Source organism: Parasteatoda tepidariorum, chromosome 10 (assembly GCF_982258835.1).
Source record: "Parasteatoda tepidariorum strain Cologne lab strain chromosome 10, Ptep-v5.0, whole genome shotgun sequence".
Taxonomy (NCBI): domain Eukaryota; kingdom Metazoa; phylum Arthropoda; class Arachnida; order Araneae; family Theridiidae; genus Parasteatoda; species Parasteatoda tepidariorum.
This window is the reverse complement of record NC_141764.1, coordinates 37,078,809-37,099,682: the sequence shown is the minus strand read 5'-3', so window position 1 is coordinate 37,099,682 and position 20,874 is coordinate 37,078,809. Positions and strand designations below refer to the sequence as shown.

The 20,874-nt window shown below is 29.4% G+C and overlaps 1 protein-coding gene across 1 annotated transcript; it reads right to left on the bottom strand.

Annotated features, from left to right (window-relative positions):
* Window positions 1–2,365: 2,365 nt before the first annotated feature.
* LOC107445238 (protein spaetzle 3) lies at window positions 2,366–20,313 on the bottom strand. The gene is made up of 5 exons (XM_087153953.1): window positions 20,001–20,313; window positions 8,817–8,947; window positions 5,057–5,239; window positions 3,505–3,630; window positions 2,366–2,547 (listed from the first exon to the last, which is right to left on the bottom strand). The coding sequence occupies exons 1-5, from the start codon at window positions 20,286–20,288 to the stop codon at window positions 2,376–2,378; spliced, it is 900 nt and encodes a 299-aa protein (XP_087010079.1). The 5' UTR covers window positions 20,289–20,313; the 3' UTR covers window positions 2,366–2,375.
* Between the last annotated feature and the right edge of the window lie 561 nt (window positions 20,314–20,874).

The window sequence follows — 20,874 nt, the reverse complement described above, 5'->3', positions numbered from 1 at the left end:
ACCAAATATTTCAATTTAGGTACAACTGTAGAACATTTATTAATAAACTAATCAAAACAAAATGAATGATTACCTGAATTAAAAAAAAATAATCAACTGTATATGAAAAAAAAATATCTTTTAACTTAGGAATATAGAATGTGTGGCATAGTAATAAGTTACTTTATTTATTAACAAACTTAAAGTATAACCTTATATTGTACAACAGTTCAAAATGGAAACGGTTTTTATTTCTCTTGAGTCTTTATGATTTGTATCTGTTAACAACTAATATCTTTCTATTATTTTCAAAAAAATTTCATTTTTTACCTTTTAATTACGTAAGGTATCAAGTCAGTCACGAAATTAAGAAATAAATATCTTGAGAGTGATACATTTTTTAGCAGAGATAATAATTTTTCAATAGAATCCTTTCTTAAAGCGAAGGAAATAAAAAAAAATGTGCAAAAGAGACCTTAAAAAACTCGAGGTTTGGTTTATAATTGAAAATGGCTTTTTCAGAACGTTTGATTTCCACTCTGCAGTTTAGCGATTAGTAGATCTCAGATGGATTTTTTTTAATCACAAGTCAAACAGTTAATAATTCTCGACCTAAATATTGAATCCTAAATTTTTTTTATTCCATAATCTACCTTCGTAATTTAAATCCTCTAAGTCTCATAGACTTTACGCAGCAAAACAAAATGTAACATAGAGCAAAAAATGTGAGAAAAATTCGTAAAAAAGCTCTTAAAAATGCTATAACTTTCAAACAAATCGGAATTTTTTGTTTTGTTTTCAAAAATCATTCAATTTTATAAACGAAATTAGTCTCTCTTTCAGCATGTTCAATGAGATACCTGCAAGTGACGTAGTGTGGGAAACTCGATCCTGATTTGCTGTCGGAATGCGACATTTGTTTAGGTTAGCAACTGTTCTTTCCATTCTATTTCTAGTAAGTCATATCTGTCAAGTATCAATTCTCTTAAATGACTCATTTTACATTCTTTTGCAAAGATATTAATTCTTTAACTATATGTTTCTTACTTAACACAAAGACTGGCACGAAGCCACGTAGAACACAAACAAACTAATTAAGCATCGAAGTTGCCAAGTACACAGAGCAAAAACATATCACGGTTACAATAAAATACCTAAACAAATAATAAATTTAAGTGAAGTAAAAGACGCAGACGAGAAAGAATTATATTTCAACAAATTTGATGCTCGATACGGCTCTGTATATAATTAACTTCAAGTTAATTAATATTCTAATTTAAGTGGAGAAACATAGCTCGACTTTAACTCGCCATTTTGCTAATAAGCGATCAGCTTGCGCTGATGTTATAGATCGCAAGTGTGGGTAGTAGTGATCCTCTTTTTCTTGAAGTGCAAGTACCCAATTTCTATCCAGTGGTTGCATTCCTGCGACTTATAGAGCAGCCAGCATGGTATTCTCCTCAAATTTAAGTGTTAATAATTCTCGAACTAATTATCAAATGTTAATTTTCTTTGTTCCATCGTACTCTCTGTACGTTTTTCTACACTCTTTTGTAATTTCAAATTCCTGTGTCTTATAGGTTTTTTTTTTGGGGGGGGGCAAAGCAAAATGAAACATTAAGTTCAAAACCCAAAACGACTTCTTAATATCAAGATAAAACAATTAAAAAGTATGTGGTTTGCGTATAAAAATACTGACATCTAACAAACCACCGACTTTATATATGCTTTCTTTAAAAATTTTATAAGAAATTTTTATAACACATTTTAAAATAAGCATTATAATAAAAGAGCATAATATTTAGAAAATTAACAGAGAATGTATACTTGATTCTCATAATTACGCCCAATATTTTAATTCTTGCTTTGTCGTGCAGAACCACTGAAAAGTTGCTCTAAAATAATTTTTTCAAAATTTTTTTATCTTAAGTTTCAATCATTAATATCATGTTTTAGTACATATTACATACATAAAGCAAAATTAAAAAAAAATCTATTCTAAACATTTTAAAATTTGAATTTATCCGGATTCCTTAAAATCATACACGCCAATTTTTAATCTTTTCGCTGATGGTTTTCTGAAGAAGTAGTAAAATTAGGTTTGAGTTACAGTCATATGCAGGAATTTAGTTTTTAATTTCTGAAAGTTTCAAAGCACCATACTATAAATACAATACTTTCATATATGTTTTCAATTTATTTGTTTGCACTGGTGATCGAATTCATTTTAATCTAAATTTATAAGTCCAGAAAATAAATAGAAAGCATAAGTTTTACTAAAATTTTAAGTACAATAATAAAATTTTATGCAAAATGAGCGAAAGTTAGCAAATTTGTTTAAGATGCATAAGAAATTTCGTCACAACTTTGCAATAAAAATAACAAATTTATGTTGTTTATTTAGGTTTATTAAAACTTGCACATCTACAAACACAACAGGAAGGAAAAAGAAACCAGTCCATAAATATTCCTTTGCAGTCATCGTCTGGATCATATGCTAATAGCCTGTGCCACTTATACTTCTGCTCGCAACTACAATCATTAGCACATTTTTTAGTTTGGTTTTGTCTGAAACGAAACAAATATGTCATCAGTGCATTAGTTGTATATATATTATTGTATCAGTGCATTAGTTGTATATATATATATTAGATGTATATATATATTAGTTGTATATATATTTATAAATATTTTTTAAATTTTTTTTTATCATCAGTAAAGTATTTTTGCGTTTCTCGTAGAATCGTCACAGTCTTGTAAATAATTCTTAGAAAAATCAGTGCAAAATCGACCAGAATATTGTACTTTGAACAATAATGCTGTGTGAATATTCAGCAATCTCAATAAGGAGTTAAACTGAAACGTGTTTTAGTTGAAGTTGACCCATACTATCATGCAATCAAGTTAAAGAAGGATTCATTTGCAAGATGATATGGTTCAACTTACCGTATTGCAGCAAATTCGAGCAGAATTAAAACTGCGTAGGGACCCATGCTCGGAAATGTCGTCGTACCTTCCCTATTATGACCTGTTCAGAGGCACACGAAGAAATTGTTCATAATAGGGAATCACCCCCAATGACGTATGACGACATTTCCGGGCATGGGTTAGCATGTAATTTCAACCCGATGATGTTCCATAGCTCCCTTTGAAGTTTACAGCAACATTTATGTGACATCCTGTTATTTATGAGATTTTGCATTTGAATATTTCTACAAAAAATAGACCAAAAATGTCATTTAAAAAGCTGTAGATTGGTGAGACAAACTGATTGCTGATTCGAAATCAGCTAGGTAAAAATATCCAAAATCCGCTAAAAAAATTTCTTACAATAGGCAGCCCCAGTGTTTTTAACATTTTAAAATCAAAATAATTTTTTTTGATTTATTGGATATTCAGAGAATGCAAGTGCATCCTCATGCCGTTGATAAGGGGTATTTGCTAATAATTTAATTATCAATCAAAATTTAAACAAAATAACTATTGTATTGAAATTATTTCATAAGGAGAAAAAATGCAACTTACTGGCACACTTCTTGATGTATTGCTTGCTGTAAATGTTGTGTATTGACAATAGCTCTTAATTTTCCTGCGCTGTTAGACGACCAATATGGAGTCACGATTTCTATTGCAGATTCACATGCATCAACTCTAGATGCAAGAGAGTAATTAAAAAATCACACAATAACAAATAATGTAATGTATACTTCAAATACATGTTATACACTCAAAGACGTATGCATTATGCAATGCAAAAGCACTATATATTTGCTGACTATACAGTATTCATAGGTATTTCAAATTTTTGTTCAGTGATTTTAGTGTTTTGTCGTATAGGTTATTAGTACAACTAGTTATTTTAACATTACATTAATTTGCTAATAAAAAATTACCGACATTTTCATATTTCCCTATGAACATGCATATTTCACTAAAAAGAAAAAGTTACTGGTTATGAAATATTATGGTTATGAAATATGAATAGGTTGGAAAATGACAGATGAATTGAAAAATTAAATTGAAGAAAAACATGAAGGAATTGAAATGTACAATTTTCACAGGGAAAAACTAGCCTTCGTGAAGGACTGGTAGGGAAGTCCGTCAGGAAAAGCTATATAACAATATTTTTAAAATCAAATTGAATTTACTGAAACAACGTGGCAGTTTGAGGACAAAATTAATGTAGGCCAGTAAAAATTCTTTTGGCTGAAAAAGTCAGAGACTTGCAGCAGAAAAAATTGTTTATAGTATTGTATTTAGCGTTCTTAAATATAGCTCTAATATAAATTTTGGTTAATGTGCTTATTTACTCCTTAGTTGTTCACTCCATGGAGGTCTTTTTATTGACCTTCTTTACCACACAGCTCCACTTTCTCCCATATTTGGCTTTTATAATTAAATTTTTGATTTTCATCTTTTTAAAATCTCCCTCTACCTCTTTTAGCTAACTTTTTCTGGGTCGTTCGATCTTTTTCTTTCCATCTAGTCTTTTGGTCAATGTATATTCCACATTTATTCGTAAGTAAAGCCTAGTACCATGAGTACCGGGAATAAATATTGAATGCAAATCGAATCTATTGGTTTGTGTCTGGAATCAACAGGGATCTAGAGAAAATTTCCTTCCCCTTTAGACCTATTTCGAAATTGTGGAAGTGGCTTTAATTATGAAATGAGATCCCCTCTGCAGAGGATCAGTTGGTATGTCTTCTGATCATCCTCAAGGCTGTTTCCCAGACCGTCTCAAATAGCCCGTTGTGCAGATCTAGGTGACGTAAATAAAAAATACATTTAAAAAAGTAGTAGTGAGCAAAACGCTGCAATATCTATCCCTTAGCTATTTTTTAAATTGAGTTTTAAAATTTTTAGTCAATTTTCTTGACATTCTTTGTTGCAAATACGTTGTAGTAAAAAAGTGTGAAAATGCTGAATAACTTAAATCAATTTACAGCTGCAATTTCATTGTAACAGTAAACTTGGGAAAATAGGTGAAAATAGATGAAACATGGTCCGACATTGTTCTCAAGTAAGAAATGACAGATAAATTTATATAATATCGCAATGAGAGATTAAAACATACTTATTTGAGGCAGCAGTGTAGGAATTTCTGGAAGCAGCTCTCTTGGGTCTTACTCGAATTTTCTTTCCATCATATGTTTCGAAACTATCAGGAATTTCGCTGTCTACTGGCGCATTTGTGTAGTCCCCAAACATTCGTTTTATGAGTGCTTTGTTCTCATCGATGAACGTTTCTATTTTATCTCTGAAAAGATTTGGAAGCATTTATTTCAGATAAGTATTAAAAGATTTCTCAAAGGGAAAAAGGCTATGAAATCAGTCATGGAATTAAAAAAATAATTTGTTTACAGAAATACTGTAATAATTACAAAGAAATTATGCTTGTTATGGGAAGTAATCTTTAAAAATTATTAACTTTAGCAAAATTAGGGAAAATTGAAATATTTCTACAGTTTTGAAATATTATAAATAGTTGTTAGTGCTAAATTGTTCGATGGGCTTCCCTTGGCCGAGTGATATTGCCCGCCAAACGCTCTGTAGCAAGGAGAGAGCGAGTTCGAATCTCGTATAAGCCTGGATGCATCTTCGTGCTGTCCTTCTCTGAATTGTACTATCTGTCTTAGCACTGGGTTACAGGCCGTATTTATGTAATTAACACACAAGCCTGCACGCTTGCGCACCAATAAATAGAGTGTTAATTTTGGGGAAAATAGATTCAAACTAGTAAATGAATCGATTTAAATTTGAATAGGCAACTGGACATTACAAACATTGTATTAAAATAGATTTATTTAGTTCCACAAATCTAACTACCAATTCCATCGATATAAAATCTAAGCCTAAATCACCTTGAAACTTAATCGGTCTCGGTTACTATTGCAACTTCATTCAGAAGGTATTTTTTTTTTAATTCTTATTATATTTTTGGTTACTATTAAAACTCATTAAATATTTTTCGCTAGGGATTTCAGCAATATTGCAAAACTTTAATTCTTAATATTGCTTTGGAATTTAAAAAAAATATTTTGTATTCATTATTTTTATTGACAGCTTGGACTGGACACAGTTTCCCATAAAATTTATTATGAATATAAATTTAACTAATATATAATATATAACTATAAATTTAACTAATATAAATTTATATAGCATATTTATCACCTAAAAATTGCGAAAAAAGTTACTAAATATCCTTGCATCAATCATTGCAAAATCATATAATTTTGCATTATAAGGAAATATCATGCGATTATTTTAGGAACAAATGAAGAATGGGTTTAGGCCTGAGTCTTTAATTTTGAATATTAATCAAAAACACAAGCGTAAAAATGACAGAATATTATTAAGAATGGATTAGAAAGGTATTACTTATAAATACCTTTAAATAAGGTATAAATAAATAACAGGTAAATCTCAGTGTAACATAAAAACATAATGATCTAACATAGTTTTCCATTGTTGTCCATAACATAGTTTTCCATATTTTTTGTATCCCTAATTTAAAGGTATATTTATTTTTAACATTTATTTTTCTTATTCTATTCAGCTAAGCCTCCTATACTATGTATACTATAGTCTAATTCAGGGACTCTATACTCAGCTATTGTTACGTTTTTGGTTTTGATTTGCTATTGAGATAAAGTTCTCACTGTCTGGAAAACTCTTTAAAGTGGTAGCAAAAGTGAGATATATTTAGATATTTTAAGCTATCAATAAATATTAAATTAAAAAAAAATATGTATGGGTGCATAAAATAACTCTAGGATAATTTCGCAATTCACAAATAAAAGTTAAAATTAAAAAATTTTTTATTTTATTTTATCAAAAATATTTTAATTAACTTGTAATAATTTAAATTGTTTTTTAATAATAAAAAAACAACTTTGATCCAAGTAATAATCGCCAACTTGGCGAGATTGCAAAAGGTCGCCAAGAGGAGGGCTATTCTGGGATTTTACCCTAATGGTATAAAATGGTTCTATGATATTTCCTTATTACTTTATATTTTAAGATAAATTTATTTAAATCGGTATTGAAACTTATTAATTGTTTTATGATTGTTATTTTCTGGTGCAAATTTACATTAATACAATACCATAAATTGCAGTTAAAGAGACTAGTTTCATGATTAAGAACTTAGCGATCAGCCTCGTGTTTTATGTGATTCATGCACAAATTGTATTTATATATATGAGTCTGTTTGGTCATGGTGTACGCTTAGGTCCCAAGTTAAACGAATCCGTCAGGACTCCAACGTGCCTTTGAGAAAGTATTAAATTGAGGTTGAGATTTCAGCAAATTTGTTAAAAGAATAAACATTTAATTCTAAATGTTATTTAAAAAATGATAACTAAGCAAAGTTATTTATGTTCACTTATATATCTTAATAGAACCAGGAGAGAATTCTTTGAACATAGAAAATGAGATCACAAGCGTAAGCAAACATAATTCGCTGCGGTTCATATAGTTTAAGTGAATAACTTCATATCTTTTGTAAAAAAAAATGTTTTAGACCAAAAAACAACAATTATTGCGAAGGTCGCAACATCGGGGTTGGTGATCGTCAGAGAACAAGGAGCTTAGCCCCATAGTACCATTACATTAATGTGTGCTTTTATTAATTTTATGCTTATGACAGTAAAAAGTATCTGGATCTGCTTTGTATATTAAAGATCGCATATTTTTATTTATTTTTTGTTTAATGCAGATGTCTAAGCTGGCGTCACTTCACTTAACTGTCCACCATCAATTTATCAGTGATCAATCAGTTAGATAACAACGAATAAGATGTGTTTCTGTTGAGAAGGGAATACGTAAAGGTACACAACAGCAATGAAAGTTTAGTGGTTCATTAGGACCACTTAGGTATTCATTGAGTGGTCCAAAATCTTATTATGTTAAATAAACTTGGGAAAAAGAAAATCGAACTTCACAATTCAATACACATCAAAGTTATTAATCGCCATATATATCACTCTAAAACTAATAAGGTTCATTAGCCCATGAAAATTGAAGATTATAACTTATTAAGATTGAGTGTAAAAAAGTTGCAATAATATTAATAATTAGATTCAACATAGAGATTAGAATGCTGAGATCAAATAAACAAATAAATGAGAAAAACAGAAAAAAGTAAGAAAGGACAAAATATCATATAAAAAATTAATTATCTAAAACTTATAAAATTTTAAATAAAGTCAATTCTAAAAGAGCAAAAAATATTATTTTATTGATGAGCATTTATAATGCCAGTACATGAATTCAAAGCACAGCAATTCGAAATTCACCGTTTAAATTTAAATTTTTTTGTATAAACACTCTCTGTTATTCCTTTGAATATCACTCATTTGAATTCCATAACACGAGTTGAACAAAAAATTTTCTTCAATATTTTTTTTTTAAATGTGTTGAATTCGAAGCAGAATTTTTATTTTTGTTACTATTTTGTAAATTCCAAACATATTTCAAAACGACAAATTTGTCGCCTAAGCGTGTGATTTTGGCGACATTTATGGAACATTTGGCGACAATTGTCGCCATACTGGCGTGAACCTTACGTATCATACAATAGAAACAGTGCAAACAGCTAGTTGCCATTCACAACCACAAAATTACGAAATTGATTAATTCCACTCATGGATTCTACTCAGCCTCTGGCTCTCTTTACATCTCTATGAGAAAGTACGAAACGGTAACATGACTATTATCTTTTTGTGATGCGTAGAGGCAAGTGACTTAAATTTAAAAAAGAAAAATAAAGTTTTAACATTGCGAGTATTATGAATCCAAAGCTTAAATAAAAAACAACCTTTTTAACTCACTGAGGATAGTTTTGACCAGGAGAAGGACAATATAACTGGTTCAGTCGTTTAATGCAAGGAATGCCTCTGCTTATCTCAGCTATAACAATCTGAATCCCTGTGGTTGCTATCGTTAAAATTAATATTATTTCCTGAAAAAAAGAAACAAATAATTTAAATCCATGCAACATCATTAGGTTTTTAAATGCTTACATTGCTAAAAAAATGTAAATGTTTTGTTATAAATATTTAGCTAAAATAAATACGAGAGAAATTCCTAATTAGTCAGTATTTAAAAGAAAGGCGCGAGGAAGTTGATAAATGTTGTATTGTTGAAATATAATAAATAAGAAATTAATTAATAGTTAGTTGTGAGATATTTGTCTCAAATTTCTCCTAAATACATAGTTGAAAGATACACATGAATTTATTTTAGAAACACATAGTTAAAAGAATACTCAAGAAATCGTATAAATACATAATTGAGAGAAATTTTTTTTGAAATTTCTAAAAAGATACATAGTTGAAAGGTAAATTTTAAAAATCTCTTAAAAACAGGTAAAACATGGCAGGTTATAATAATTTTTTAAAGAAATATTTCACGATTTTTTTTAACAATATAAAATTTTCAAGTTTAAATTGATAGCTTAAAATATTTGCCCTCCGTTTGCAATATTATTTCTAACTTAAATTATAAATTACCAAAGGATTATATTGTTAAGGATTTTACACAGGAGTAAAAAGATATTCAAACCTCTCCACTAGAGGGTGGTTTGACCCACTAAGAGGGAGGTTTGACTAACGGAAATTAAAAGAGTAATTAAAATTTATGAAGCAATAATTAAGTGTATAAAAATGTTACAAGTAATAATTGTATTTAAAGACATGTTTTCTTTTTTGGAGATTTTTCTCTTGGTTGTAGTTGGTTGCAGTAATAATATCAATTTATTTTTCCCTTCAAATTTGATATCTGAACAAAAAGAAAGTCAAGAATCAAGATTTTTTTAAAGAAAATGCTAAACAGGAGAACAAGTCGTTAAACGCCGCTGAACTGAAAAATCGCAGCCGGGCGCAATCGCAAAATCCTCAAAAAAATTTAGATCTCCACCAAATTTCAATTTTATTTTATTTTTATTCTATTTAATTTTTTAAACACATAAGAATTAAATACAATAAAAATTAAATTCAATAAAAATAAAATTAAATAAAATTAAATAAAATTAAATAAAATTAAATAAAATTAAGTAAAATTAAATAAAATTAAATAAAATAAAATTAAATAAAATAAAAATTAAATAAAATAAAAATTAAATAAAATAAAAATTAAATGAAATAAAAATTACATAACATTTTTTTTTTTTTAAAAAATAGTCGACTTTTTTGCGCTCTGTTAACCCAAAAGCAAATAAAAATATAAACTAATTACAGCAAATAAAACAACAAATTTGAAAAAAAAAACAGCAAACACAAATCTGAACTGGAATTGCTAAATTAGTATAGCTATCTGAAGACAAATATTTTTTTTGTTTGGTTCCTTGTCCTCTTTTTTTAATATTTTCTGAATTTTTCTTCACTTTCCTTCGCGTTGGTCCTTTCCTCGATTTTCTCTTTGACATAAATGTTGTCAAAATCCTCAATTTATCACAATGTGCAGCCTTCCTTCGTAATCATTTTGTACATTTGAATAAAAAAACCTTATTAAAATAGAAAATAAAAGTAAACAAAAGGTATACTGTCTTTAACAATATTAATTTAATAACCAGCAGAGATGAACTTTTTTCTCTTAAAATAGGGTCAATTTGTGAAGAAAAAAAAATTTCTGGTTGAAAACTACATAGCAAATGATTGGTTTTACTTGTAAGTGTTAGAGATAGGAAATATATAAGATTATGCCTGATGCTATTCTGCTATTCAGTGCACAATGGCTAAATATATGTTTAAACATGCAAAAGAACGAGTTGATCAAACCTCTCATTCATCCCTTGCAAAAACCCCTTAAAGAAACGCTTAAAAAAATTCTGATAAATGTACAGCTGAAATAAATATACTATTCCCATTCTGAGAATCCCTCATATTTTCTGATATTTAAACCTTATGTGCTTGCAAGTAGTTTTTGATTCATACCTTTAATCATATTTTCGATTACCTTATCCATATGTTACGTAGATTTTTATAGATTTTCTATATTCCGATAGCGTTTCAGCGATGATCTAAATGATCAATGAAAAAATGGACATGTCTTACAGGAATTGACAATGTTTACACCACAATTTGAATGATTTTTCTCTGAAGCACCTTTTGAAGTAACTAAATACAAATATCTTTCTCTCGTATAAATCATAATATGTTTTGAATCCTGCTTTTCTTTCTTGTATTTTCAGTTGAATTTACACACATTTGTGCAATGGCCATGCCAAAACATTTCATTACCCCAAATTGCAAGAAGCTGATCCAAAAGGAATTATAAACAATTTTTCTTCTTCTTTTTGACAATATATTATGACTTTGAACATACAGGGTGTTTATAAAGTCCCGGACCCATTTTAATGTTTAATAACTTATAAAATAATAAAGATAGATTAAAATTAATAACATAAATGGTTAGATAGACTCAAAAAGTTTCATGACCTTTGTCAATGAACTTCCACGTGTGCCCCCTTGGTCGCACGGAGAATATCAAGTCGATAGTCAATTTCGCGTCAGGTAGCGGCAAGCATATCGGCATCCACGGAGGCTATTGCGGTTGTAATTCTGACTTTTAGGTCATCAATGTTCGACACTATCCTCCTGTAAACATTGTCCTTTATAAATCCCCAAAGAAAAAAGTCCAGCGGCGTTATATCAGGTGATCTGGGTGGCCAAGGAATTGGACCTCCTCGCCCAATCCATCTTCCTGGAAAATGGTCATTCAAAGAACTACGAACGATGACACCCCAATGAGGGGGCACACGTGGAAGTTCATTGACAAGGGTCATGAAACTTTTTGAGTCTATCTAACCATTTATGTTATTAATTTTAATCTATCTTTATTATTTTATGAGTTATTAAACATCAAAATGGGTCGGGGACATTATAAACACCCTGTATTTTCTAATCAAATTTTTTTTTAGGATGATTGTTTCCTCGAACTGAAATGCATTGAGTAGTTTTTTGAACCCTTGCTGATAGCTTCGAGAAATACAAACAATTATTCACTATTCCTCAGTTTCTTTTAAAATATCAGTTATTTCATTAAATTAGACAAAAATAGTACGGAGGAGAGAGGGAAATTGAAGTGGATACGGGTCCACTGTGGACAGTTGGAATGTTTCTGTTGTTCATCACTCAAAATTTCTGTGAAAATTCCTTAGATTTGTATAACTGTGCAATATTTTTAGATACTAAAGCAGTAATTGCTAAGTAGCAAATTAAAAAACAAGAGTTTATCATGAAAAAGTAAATTCTTAATTTATTTTTTAATTGAAACTTTCAATTATTTTTATTCATTGTTTATAATTATAGTCGATAGCATGCAATTAAAAAAATATGCATATTAACTTTTTTAATGTTTATATTTGATTTACCTTTTTATTAAAATTTACCAATATTGAATTTAAGTGATATGGGTGTTTTTGATTTTATTGAGATGGCATTGATGTGCAACTTTTCATTTTTTCATATTTATCTAAAATTTGGCTCAAAAATCTTAATTTTTTTGCAGAAGTTTAGCAAAAGTAAAAGCATTATTTAAATGTAAACACTTTTGTGAAACAATGCTAAAAATTTTTGCAATTTAATTTTCTTTAGATCAAAAATTTAAAGAATTAAAAACACTATGACATCTGGTGCTCACGATAAAATTAAAAAAAAAAAAAAATCCTATTAATGACATGAAACAATATTTAACCCTTTGACGCAAATGGTGTATGACTGGGATGGATGTCCCTTTTATAACACCTTAATTACAAGCAAAAATATATTTTAGTATTTTCTTATTACAAAAAGCAGTCTGATTGTTACTAAAAATCTGCTTGATTAGCAGAATTATATTTGCACTAAAATATAAAATTAAAAAAAAAGTAGTTTAAAATTTTATTTTTCTGTCATACTCAAAAATTTATCAATAATTAATTTCGTAAATTAAGGAAATTTCAACGATGAATAACTGTATCTCTTAGATCTAAATAACTGCAAATAAGAACAAATTCGGTAAAAATTATTCCGTGGAATTGAGCCGTGTTGGGAGGATTTCACCTTTAAGGCAGAAAAAGACACAGGAGTTTCATGCCCTATTTCATAACCTTAAAATATTAAAATAATAAATAATATTTTACAGTAAATATAATATTTTACAATTATTTTGAGCTAAATTAATACAAAATAATGAAAAAAGTATAAAAAAATGTTTCTGATAAATATTCTACGTCAAAGAGTTCATCACCAGTACAAAAGTATATGTTTTGAAATTCCATTTACTCAAAGGAATTGAATCATGAAAAGTCGTTTTTTAAATTGACAAAAACTTAAAAATATAAAACGCTTACTGGAATTCATGTGCTAGTGTGAGTTTAAGTAACAAGATGTAATCTAACCAGTTACCAAATTTTATCTTTAGAGTACGCTATACTACGTATGAACACTTCATAACGAATTCTTATCCACCTACTCAATGAACTTGTTCATCTGCGTCACACTTTAGGCCAGAAGACCATGATCTTTGGCCAAAAGTCAAAAATTAAATTTTCAACTAAAATATACGTAGGCAGTTTTAATATAGCCCAAATTAAGTATTCATAATCATTCCAAACATTATAATTTTCTTTCTGCACCGACAAGAGTACAATGTAATGAAAAATATGTTAAAAAATGTTCTTTTAAATGCAACTTTTAAATTTTTATTTCAGAAATATATATAGGAATTTCACCTTACTGTTAAATTTTTATCAGAGCAATTAGTCTGAAATTATAGTAAAATTTTTCAATTTGTTGGATTAGTTAACACTCTTGACGAACTTATAGTTTATATCTTATCATTTGACATTTTACAATGTTTGAATGACTTTCGAAACTTAGTTCCAAAAAATTCCACGAGGTAATTAGCTAAACTTTTTTGTTGTCTTCTTTGATGTTTCTTCTTTCGAAAAAATCTGCCCCATTTTGCCCGTATTGCATTGGTGGACTAAATATACCGAAAAACAAAAATTATGTTTTTTTTTTTTATGCTTTCGCGTTATTTTGTAATATTACTTCGGAAATATAATTTGCTTTCCATTTTTAATATAAAATTATTATATTTTCATTGCTATATTTAATTATTTAAACGTACTATATTATATTTTTTATTTTTGTTCTCCATATTTCACACACCATTTTGTTTTTTTTGGGAATTTTTAGTGTATTTCAAAATTTCAACTATGAATTCAATTTACTTGCACATGAAAACCCCTAAATAAAACCCCCCAAATTTTGAAACAAATTTTATCGAAATACTAATTTTGACCACGAAACCTTGGATGCTGGCCCACTGTACATCGTATAGGCCCTTCCGCCACTCCTTTTTTTTGCACTTTGTGATATGTACTGAGTATACCACTACAAAAATACAATTCCAATTCACTAGTATTCACACAACGTCGGCTTGTATACACTCGACTGCTAATGGCAACACAAGAGCGACCACGGCCGTGAACTTAATACAGCTCTCACGATCAGCACTCAAAAGTACGGTGATCTTAATACAGCTCTTCTGGTTTGTCACAAAAACAGCAATGAATCAAGTAGTGGTATCCCGTTCATTGAATTCTGTCACGGATAAAATTCTGTATCTACCACTACGGAAATACAATTCCAATTCACTAGTATATAACACAAGTTAATTCGATTCTATGTTGGAGTGCCTTTTCATAGATGCATGTTGACATTGTCGATAACTTCTCACCCAACATGATATTGCAGAAGAAATGGGCAGGGACAACTTGTTCTGATGCAGAGCCCTGAATTGACTGAGTTCTTAAGGTATTGGAAAGTAAGACAACTTCTAGGGCAATGTCTTCGGTTATGTTTTGTCATCTCATGTGCATACTTTTGTATTTTTATCTTTCTAAATATTTTTACTTTTCGCCTTGCTATTGGAAATAAAAAGAAGACATAATGAACTTAAAATTTAAACTATTAGAAAAGGGAGTTCAGTTAAGCCTTGTGTAAATCATGAAGTTTCAAGTGCTGGAAATTTAACAAAATGGAAACATATTTTAGCAGGATTACTCAGTGGGGAAATTTTCCTGAAATAATTTTGTTTGCATTTTGATGTTTTGAAGTTTTTTTTTCAGCATTTGAAGTTTTATGGTAACTCTAGGTTTACCTGAATATATTTTTCTCTAAACTTTACATTTTAAAAATGAGGTGAAACAGAATTTGCCATGAAAAATTTCTCTTGTAGTATAGCTCCGTAATTTATTATTGGAAGTCAAGAAATCTTCTACGAGTAAATTACTGTTTGCATCAATTAAATACTGTTGTTTCGGTGTGTTTTCCAAATCATCAGAAGTGCATCTTATAAGTACGTGTAAACTCTTATTGTTAGTTTAAAAGTAAATTAGACGGATATTCTTTTTCTTTCTTTCTTTCTTATTCATTCTCTTTTTCTTTTTTCTTTTTAATTAGCTGTACGTAAGTTAGAAATGCTGAATTAATGTGCTGTTGAAGCATTTACTTCGGCTTTGCAACCGAATTGTTCTCCAAGCAGAATTTTTTTGGGAAAATTTAATCGGCATTGTTTTTGATACATAGTCTCATTATAATTTACATAATTCAAAAAAAAAAATAAATAAAACCGTTTTTTATAATTTAAAAAAAAAAGACTTTTCAAGTCTAACTTCTTTTTTAAAATTTCAAACTGAACTTAGAAACATATGAAATAAGACGATTAAAATGAAAGCAATTAAATTTTATGCATTGTCAATGGACAATTGTTTTTCGCTTCGAATAAATTTCACATTTAAAATAAATAAACGGCGATCTTCGCGTATTACTTTATTCAAGTTTAATTTGTCAACTTGGAGCTCAATAAAAAGCGAATGTTTTTAAAAATCAAGAAAAAAAAAAAGAATCCGAAAGAACTCATAAAAATAATAGTTTTCTTAAAGAAAAAAGCAATTGATACATGCAGAAATAGCAAAATAAAGGAATCCATTCTTCTTATTATAATTGATCAGCTATTTTGCTCATTTCCATTCGAATAAAAACAAATTGCCAAATAAATCCTGCCAAACCAATTTAGTGCCGTGGGAACCAATGTATTCGCAATTACTTTAAGCCTCATGACAACTGAAATGCAAGCCGGAGCGAATATGGTAGTCCACTTAACATTGAAGCTGGCTGCGAGTTCATGATTAAGAAACCATCCATTGACTTTCAGAACTTCAGATTTAATGAGCTATCTCCACCCAAAAGGGAACATTAAAGTGCTTTAAAATTCAAACAGAGCGTCAGGCTTCATAAGCAAAATAATCAATTATTCTCCTTAAATGACTTTCCTTGACCTCTTCGAAGGAGCAAACGGGCTCTTTCAGGACCTCATCATCTTGATGATGAGGTCATTTCGAATTACGTCCGGGTATCACTATTGTCTGTCACTGATTCTTTATGACATTTCAATTTATTTATTATTTTTGATTTCACTTTTATGATACATCTGTTCATCTTTTTTCTTTATGTAATTGATATTTTTTTGATAAAAAAGCTTCTTTTGCTGACATAGGCATTGTAGCTTTTAAAAAATAGCTTTAAAAATGATAAAAAAGTAATTCAATGAATCATTGAGGATGTTTTTTTTTTGTTGCTACAAGTGATTAAAAAATACAACTGTTGGCTTATTTAAATGGAATTCTGGTTAAAGCTGGTTTTTTAATTTCTTGCGTGGAACTTTTTTTAAAAATATAATTGTTAAATTCGCCGACCAGGTGGCCGAGTGGTTAGCGTGCCTGACTGCGGAGCCGATGGTTGCGGGTTTGAATCCCGCTCAGGGCATGGATGTAACTTTCTCTCTCTTTCTGTCTGATTGTGTGAATGTAACCGCCCTATAAACGGGTTTATGGTTGTATGACGTGGGCGACGCTACTCCACCGCCTTGGCTTAGCCATAGGTGCCACTGGGTAACGATAACAGAGAAAGCAATCCTGGCATTTCTGAGGCCAATGGGAAATAGATCCAAGTGCATGCCATTAACCAAAAAAAAAAAATTTTTTTTTTTAAATTCTTGAGCTACATCACATCTATGGGATATTGCCTACACTGTAAAAATAATCCTTTGCTATTTTCTTTAAAAATTATGAAGTAAGTTCGTACCATCAACGGTTTTTTTTCTTTTACCAAGCAAGAACAAGTTTTTTCTATAAGCATTATGAAGGAAATCAGACTTTTGACCATAGGGGAACAAGTTTTCAGTGTAAAAGTTGCGAAGTAAATGTGTACTTGCTCTAGATGTGAATATTTTATGTCGGCATAATTTGTATCGATCAATTAGGGCTGGGATTCGAACCTGCATCACTTCACTGACAATGAGAGGGGCGCGCTCTGTCTCCTGAGTTGCCGCGATTCAAGCGTTTTATTATGGAAAAGCTGTGATAGTGAGAATCTCGCTTCAATATTGTATCAATTTGACAAAAGTCAAATTGCAGTTTTATTTATACGATGCTCAAGACTATAAAGTAATTGTTAAAAAGAAAGAGCAAGTATAGAAAGTAATCGTAAAATTATTGGAAAAAAGGTAAAGTTATATTATAGAATTCAAAACTGCATGTCAAATACCATAATTTCGACTTACGGTTTTAATCCGTTTGCAATAAGGACGAAAAACTGAGGAAAACCGTTTTGTTTACAAAACGGACTTAAAGAGTAAAATATACAGAGAAATTCTAAAAAAGCAACGGGTAATTTTTATAGTGTACGTTTTGGAATTTATATTAAGTGCTGATAAGAAATGATACGAGGTAGTACTGATTAAATGAGAATAACACCGCACTATAATTTAGATTATTAATTCTTCAAGGCGGGATCATTAATTTTCAAGACTATGTAATCCAATCAGATACCCAGCCTTTATCAATGTGAGGATTAAATGAAGAATTATTCGAAGAAAGAGAAATTTTTTTCTGCCAATTCACGGGAAGAAATTGTAAGAGTAAAGTTGTTGAGAAACGATCAATGTCAATCTTTAACATACACGGAGAAAGTATTATGGTGAGATCAGCGTACTCTATGGTAATGACGTTTTTGGTTAAAAAACCTTAATTCCGGTTATAAAACCAAAATATAAGGTATTTAAACCACATCTTTTGGTAATTTTTCCTTTCATATGGTAACTGTTAACCAGAAATTCTGGTTTTCGAAATTATTACATATTAGTAAAAAATACAAAACTGAAAAGTCAATTTAATGGAATAAATGGTTTTTATTATGGTTTTTTGTGTTCAAAGGTATCATGATGAAATTACCAAATATTTCCACACATATCAAATTTCATCATAAATTATAAGACCATATTTTATTTTTAACTGCATCAAAATTGTTACCAAAGAGCTTCGGTAAGAATTAACGATCTTTTTTTGTTTTTCCCATTTTCGGTAATTTTTACTCTCTTAAACGGGTTGCAAAAATGAAGTAAAAATGGCACAACAAGGATAGCAAACCTATATTTAAGCAAGGAACGTTATTAATATTTGAGGAATCACTTTTGAATAAATTTGTATTGAAAACATCAAAGCCTGACTGTTCTAGCTTGAAGGTGTTTCTATTAAAAAACAATCATTATCTCTCAGTTTTCGGAAATTGAACAGGTTTTGGTGTTACTATAAGAAACATAAGAAGAGTAATATTTTTAAGATTTTTAATACAAATGAGATATAAAGGAAAATATTATTATCAAATTATGTTGTTAGTCATGATTTAAGTTATGATAGTTATATTGCAGCTAAGTTATGGCAAATCGTAATCGCTAATATGCAGCAGAAATACATGTACTTGCAAAAAACCGCACAGAAACTCCTAAAACTCATGCATGATAATATACGAATCACATGAAAATATATAAAACAGCACATAAAAAGCATGAAGTATTGTCTAGAAACCTATGAAGCAATATTTAAAAAGGTAAGAAGCAACGTATGAAGCAAAATCTAAAAATGCATGAAATGGCACACGGAATCATGTGAAGCAACGTATGAAAACATATGAAGCAATATATAAAAGCAAAAGAAGCAACATATGAAAACACATGAAGCAATGCAGAAAAACGTATGAACATGAAATAACTAAGTACGAAAAAAATTTAACCCATTATTGTTGCTTGCATAAAAAAAGAAGCAAACATTTTAATTGTTTTATTTCTCGCATATTTTATGGCGCATTACAGTTGTTAAGATATTTAAAATATGATTGGAATATTTTTTTTGACTTTTCTTCATATAATAAATACTTCAATGTTTCCATGCAAAAAAGGTATTAATTAGAAATGCGCTTAAAATATTTTTTCTGTCATGGGTAAGAATTTAAAGCCAATGTGAAGTGAAAGAAGCTGAAATAAAATTCAGAGTCCATAGCTGCCAACATAGAGAGGAAAAAATCCAGTAGTTTTTACGAAATAATATAAATTTCACAATAATTGTTGCATAATGTACTAAATATTTTAGAAGTAGGAAATTCTAGGGATTTTTATAGTCATCAAAGTAGAAAAACTGCAATATTCTGTAGTTATGATAGGCATTAAACATACTTGAAATGTTATGTATTACGTTTACTCATAATTTTGAATATTAATAGGCATTTAATTCATCAAACATAGTTCAAATATTTTTTTCTAATTAATTTAAAAAATATACCGTGAGTGAAAATAAACTAAACATTTTAGAACAAAAAAAGGTTTTGTACTGATTTCTATAAATGAAGTTCACTTCATTATGTATTTGTAATACTTTTTAATTATTCAAGCAAGCAAGCAATAATCCGCACAGAAAATTAATTTCAAATGGGATTTTTTAAGGAAACTTACTCAATTTCAGGGAATTTTCTAAAATGTACAAAAAACCAGGAGAATTTTAAATAAACCAGTAGACCAGGAGAAACTGGCAAAATCCAGTACAGTTGGCAGCTATGAGTACTCCAAAATATTTATAAGACACCAAAAATATTTTATTCCCTTTAGGCATGTAAATCACAAAATCATCTTACCTTTAAGCTGATATTAATTTTCGAACAGCACATCCTTTGTATTCCTTGGGGCAGCACATCCATTTTAATGATGGCAATATTAAATTTCACTCTTAAGTTGAGGCCTTGTTTGAAACAAATAAGAGGAGGGACCAGGACATCTAAGATTATTCTATATGGGCGTGTGGTTACAAACTTTGTTCTTTTTGACTGACCGCAACGTGTGTGAGTGCGAGGGTGTGAAGAGAAGGAAATTGTGGAAGACCTCAAAACTATTTTTCCAACGAACTGATGCTGCGTTTGAATCATAGAGAAAACGCATTTCAGGTTGTCGACGTTGACGAAGGCCTTGATTTTGTAAAAACTGAATCATGCGGCTGGTTAATGACAAATAATAATAAAAATAAACTCCCGCTGACAAATATAGTTGCGCTATTGTTTTTTAAATGATTATGCATTCTCCACATTTAAATAAGCAGCTAAGATAAAAACCGGCTTAATCCATTTGTAGAAACTTTGGGGAAATGATTTTTTTTTTAATCGAAGCATTGGAATTTGAGTAAATGTTTTTTTTTAGTCTTGCGTAAATTAAAAGCGTATTTTGAAGTAGACTTGTTTAAGAGTCGATTTTGATTCGTAACGTTTCATCAAAAAATAAAAAAAAATACTTTAGTGAAATTTTTTAATTATAATAATTTTTCATAATGATTTGTTAAAGTTTAATTTTAAAAGATAATATTTCAGTAAGACTTTTAAAGAAAGCAGGTTGAGTTGGGTTTGAAATTAGATGCCTTAATTTAGATTAGGGTAAGAGTAAAATAAATGTAAAATTACAGAGAATTTATAAGTGCAGAAAATTTATAAGAATGAAGTTAACTTTTGAGCTTATGAGTGA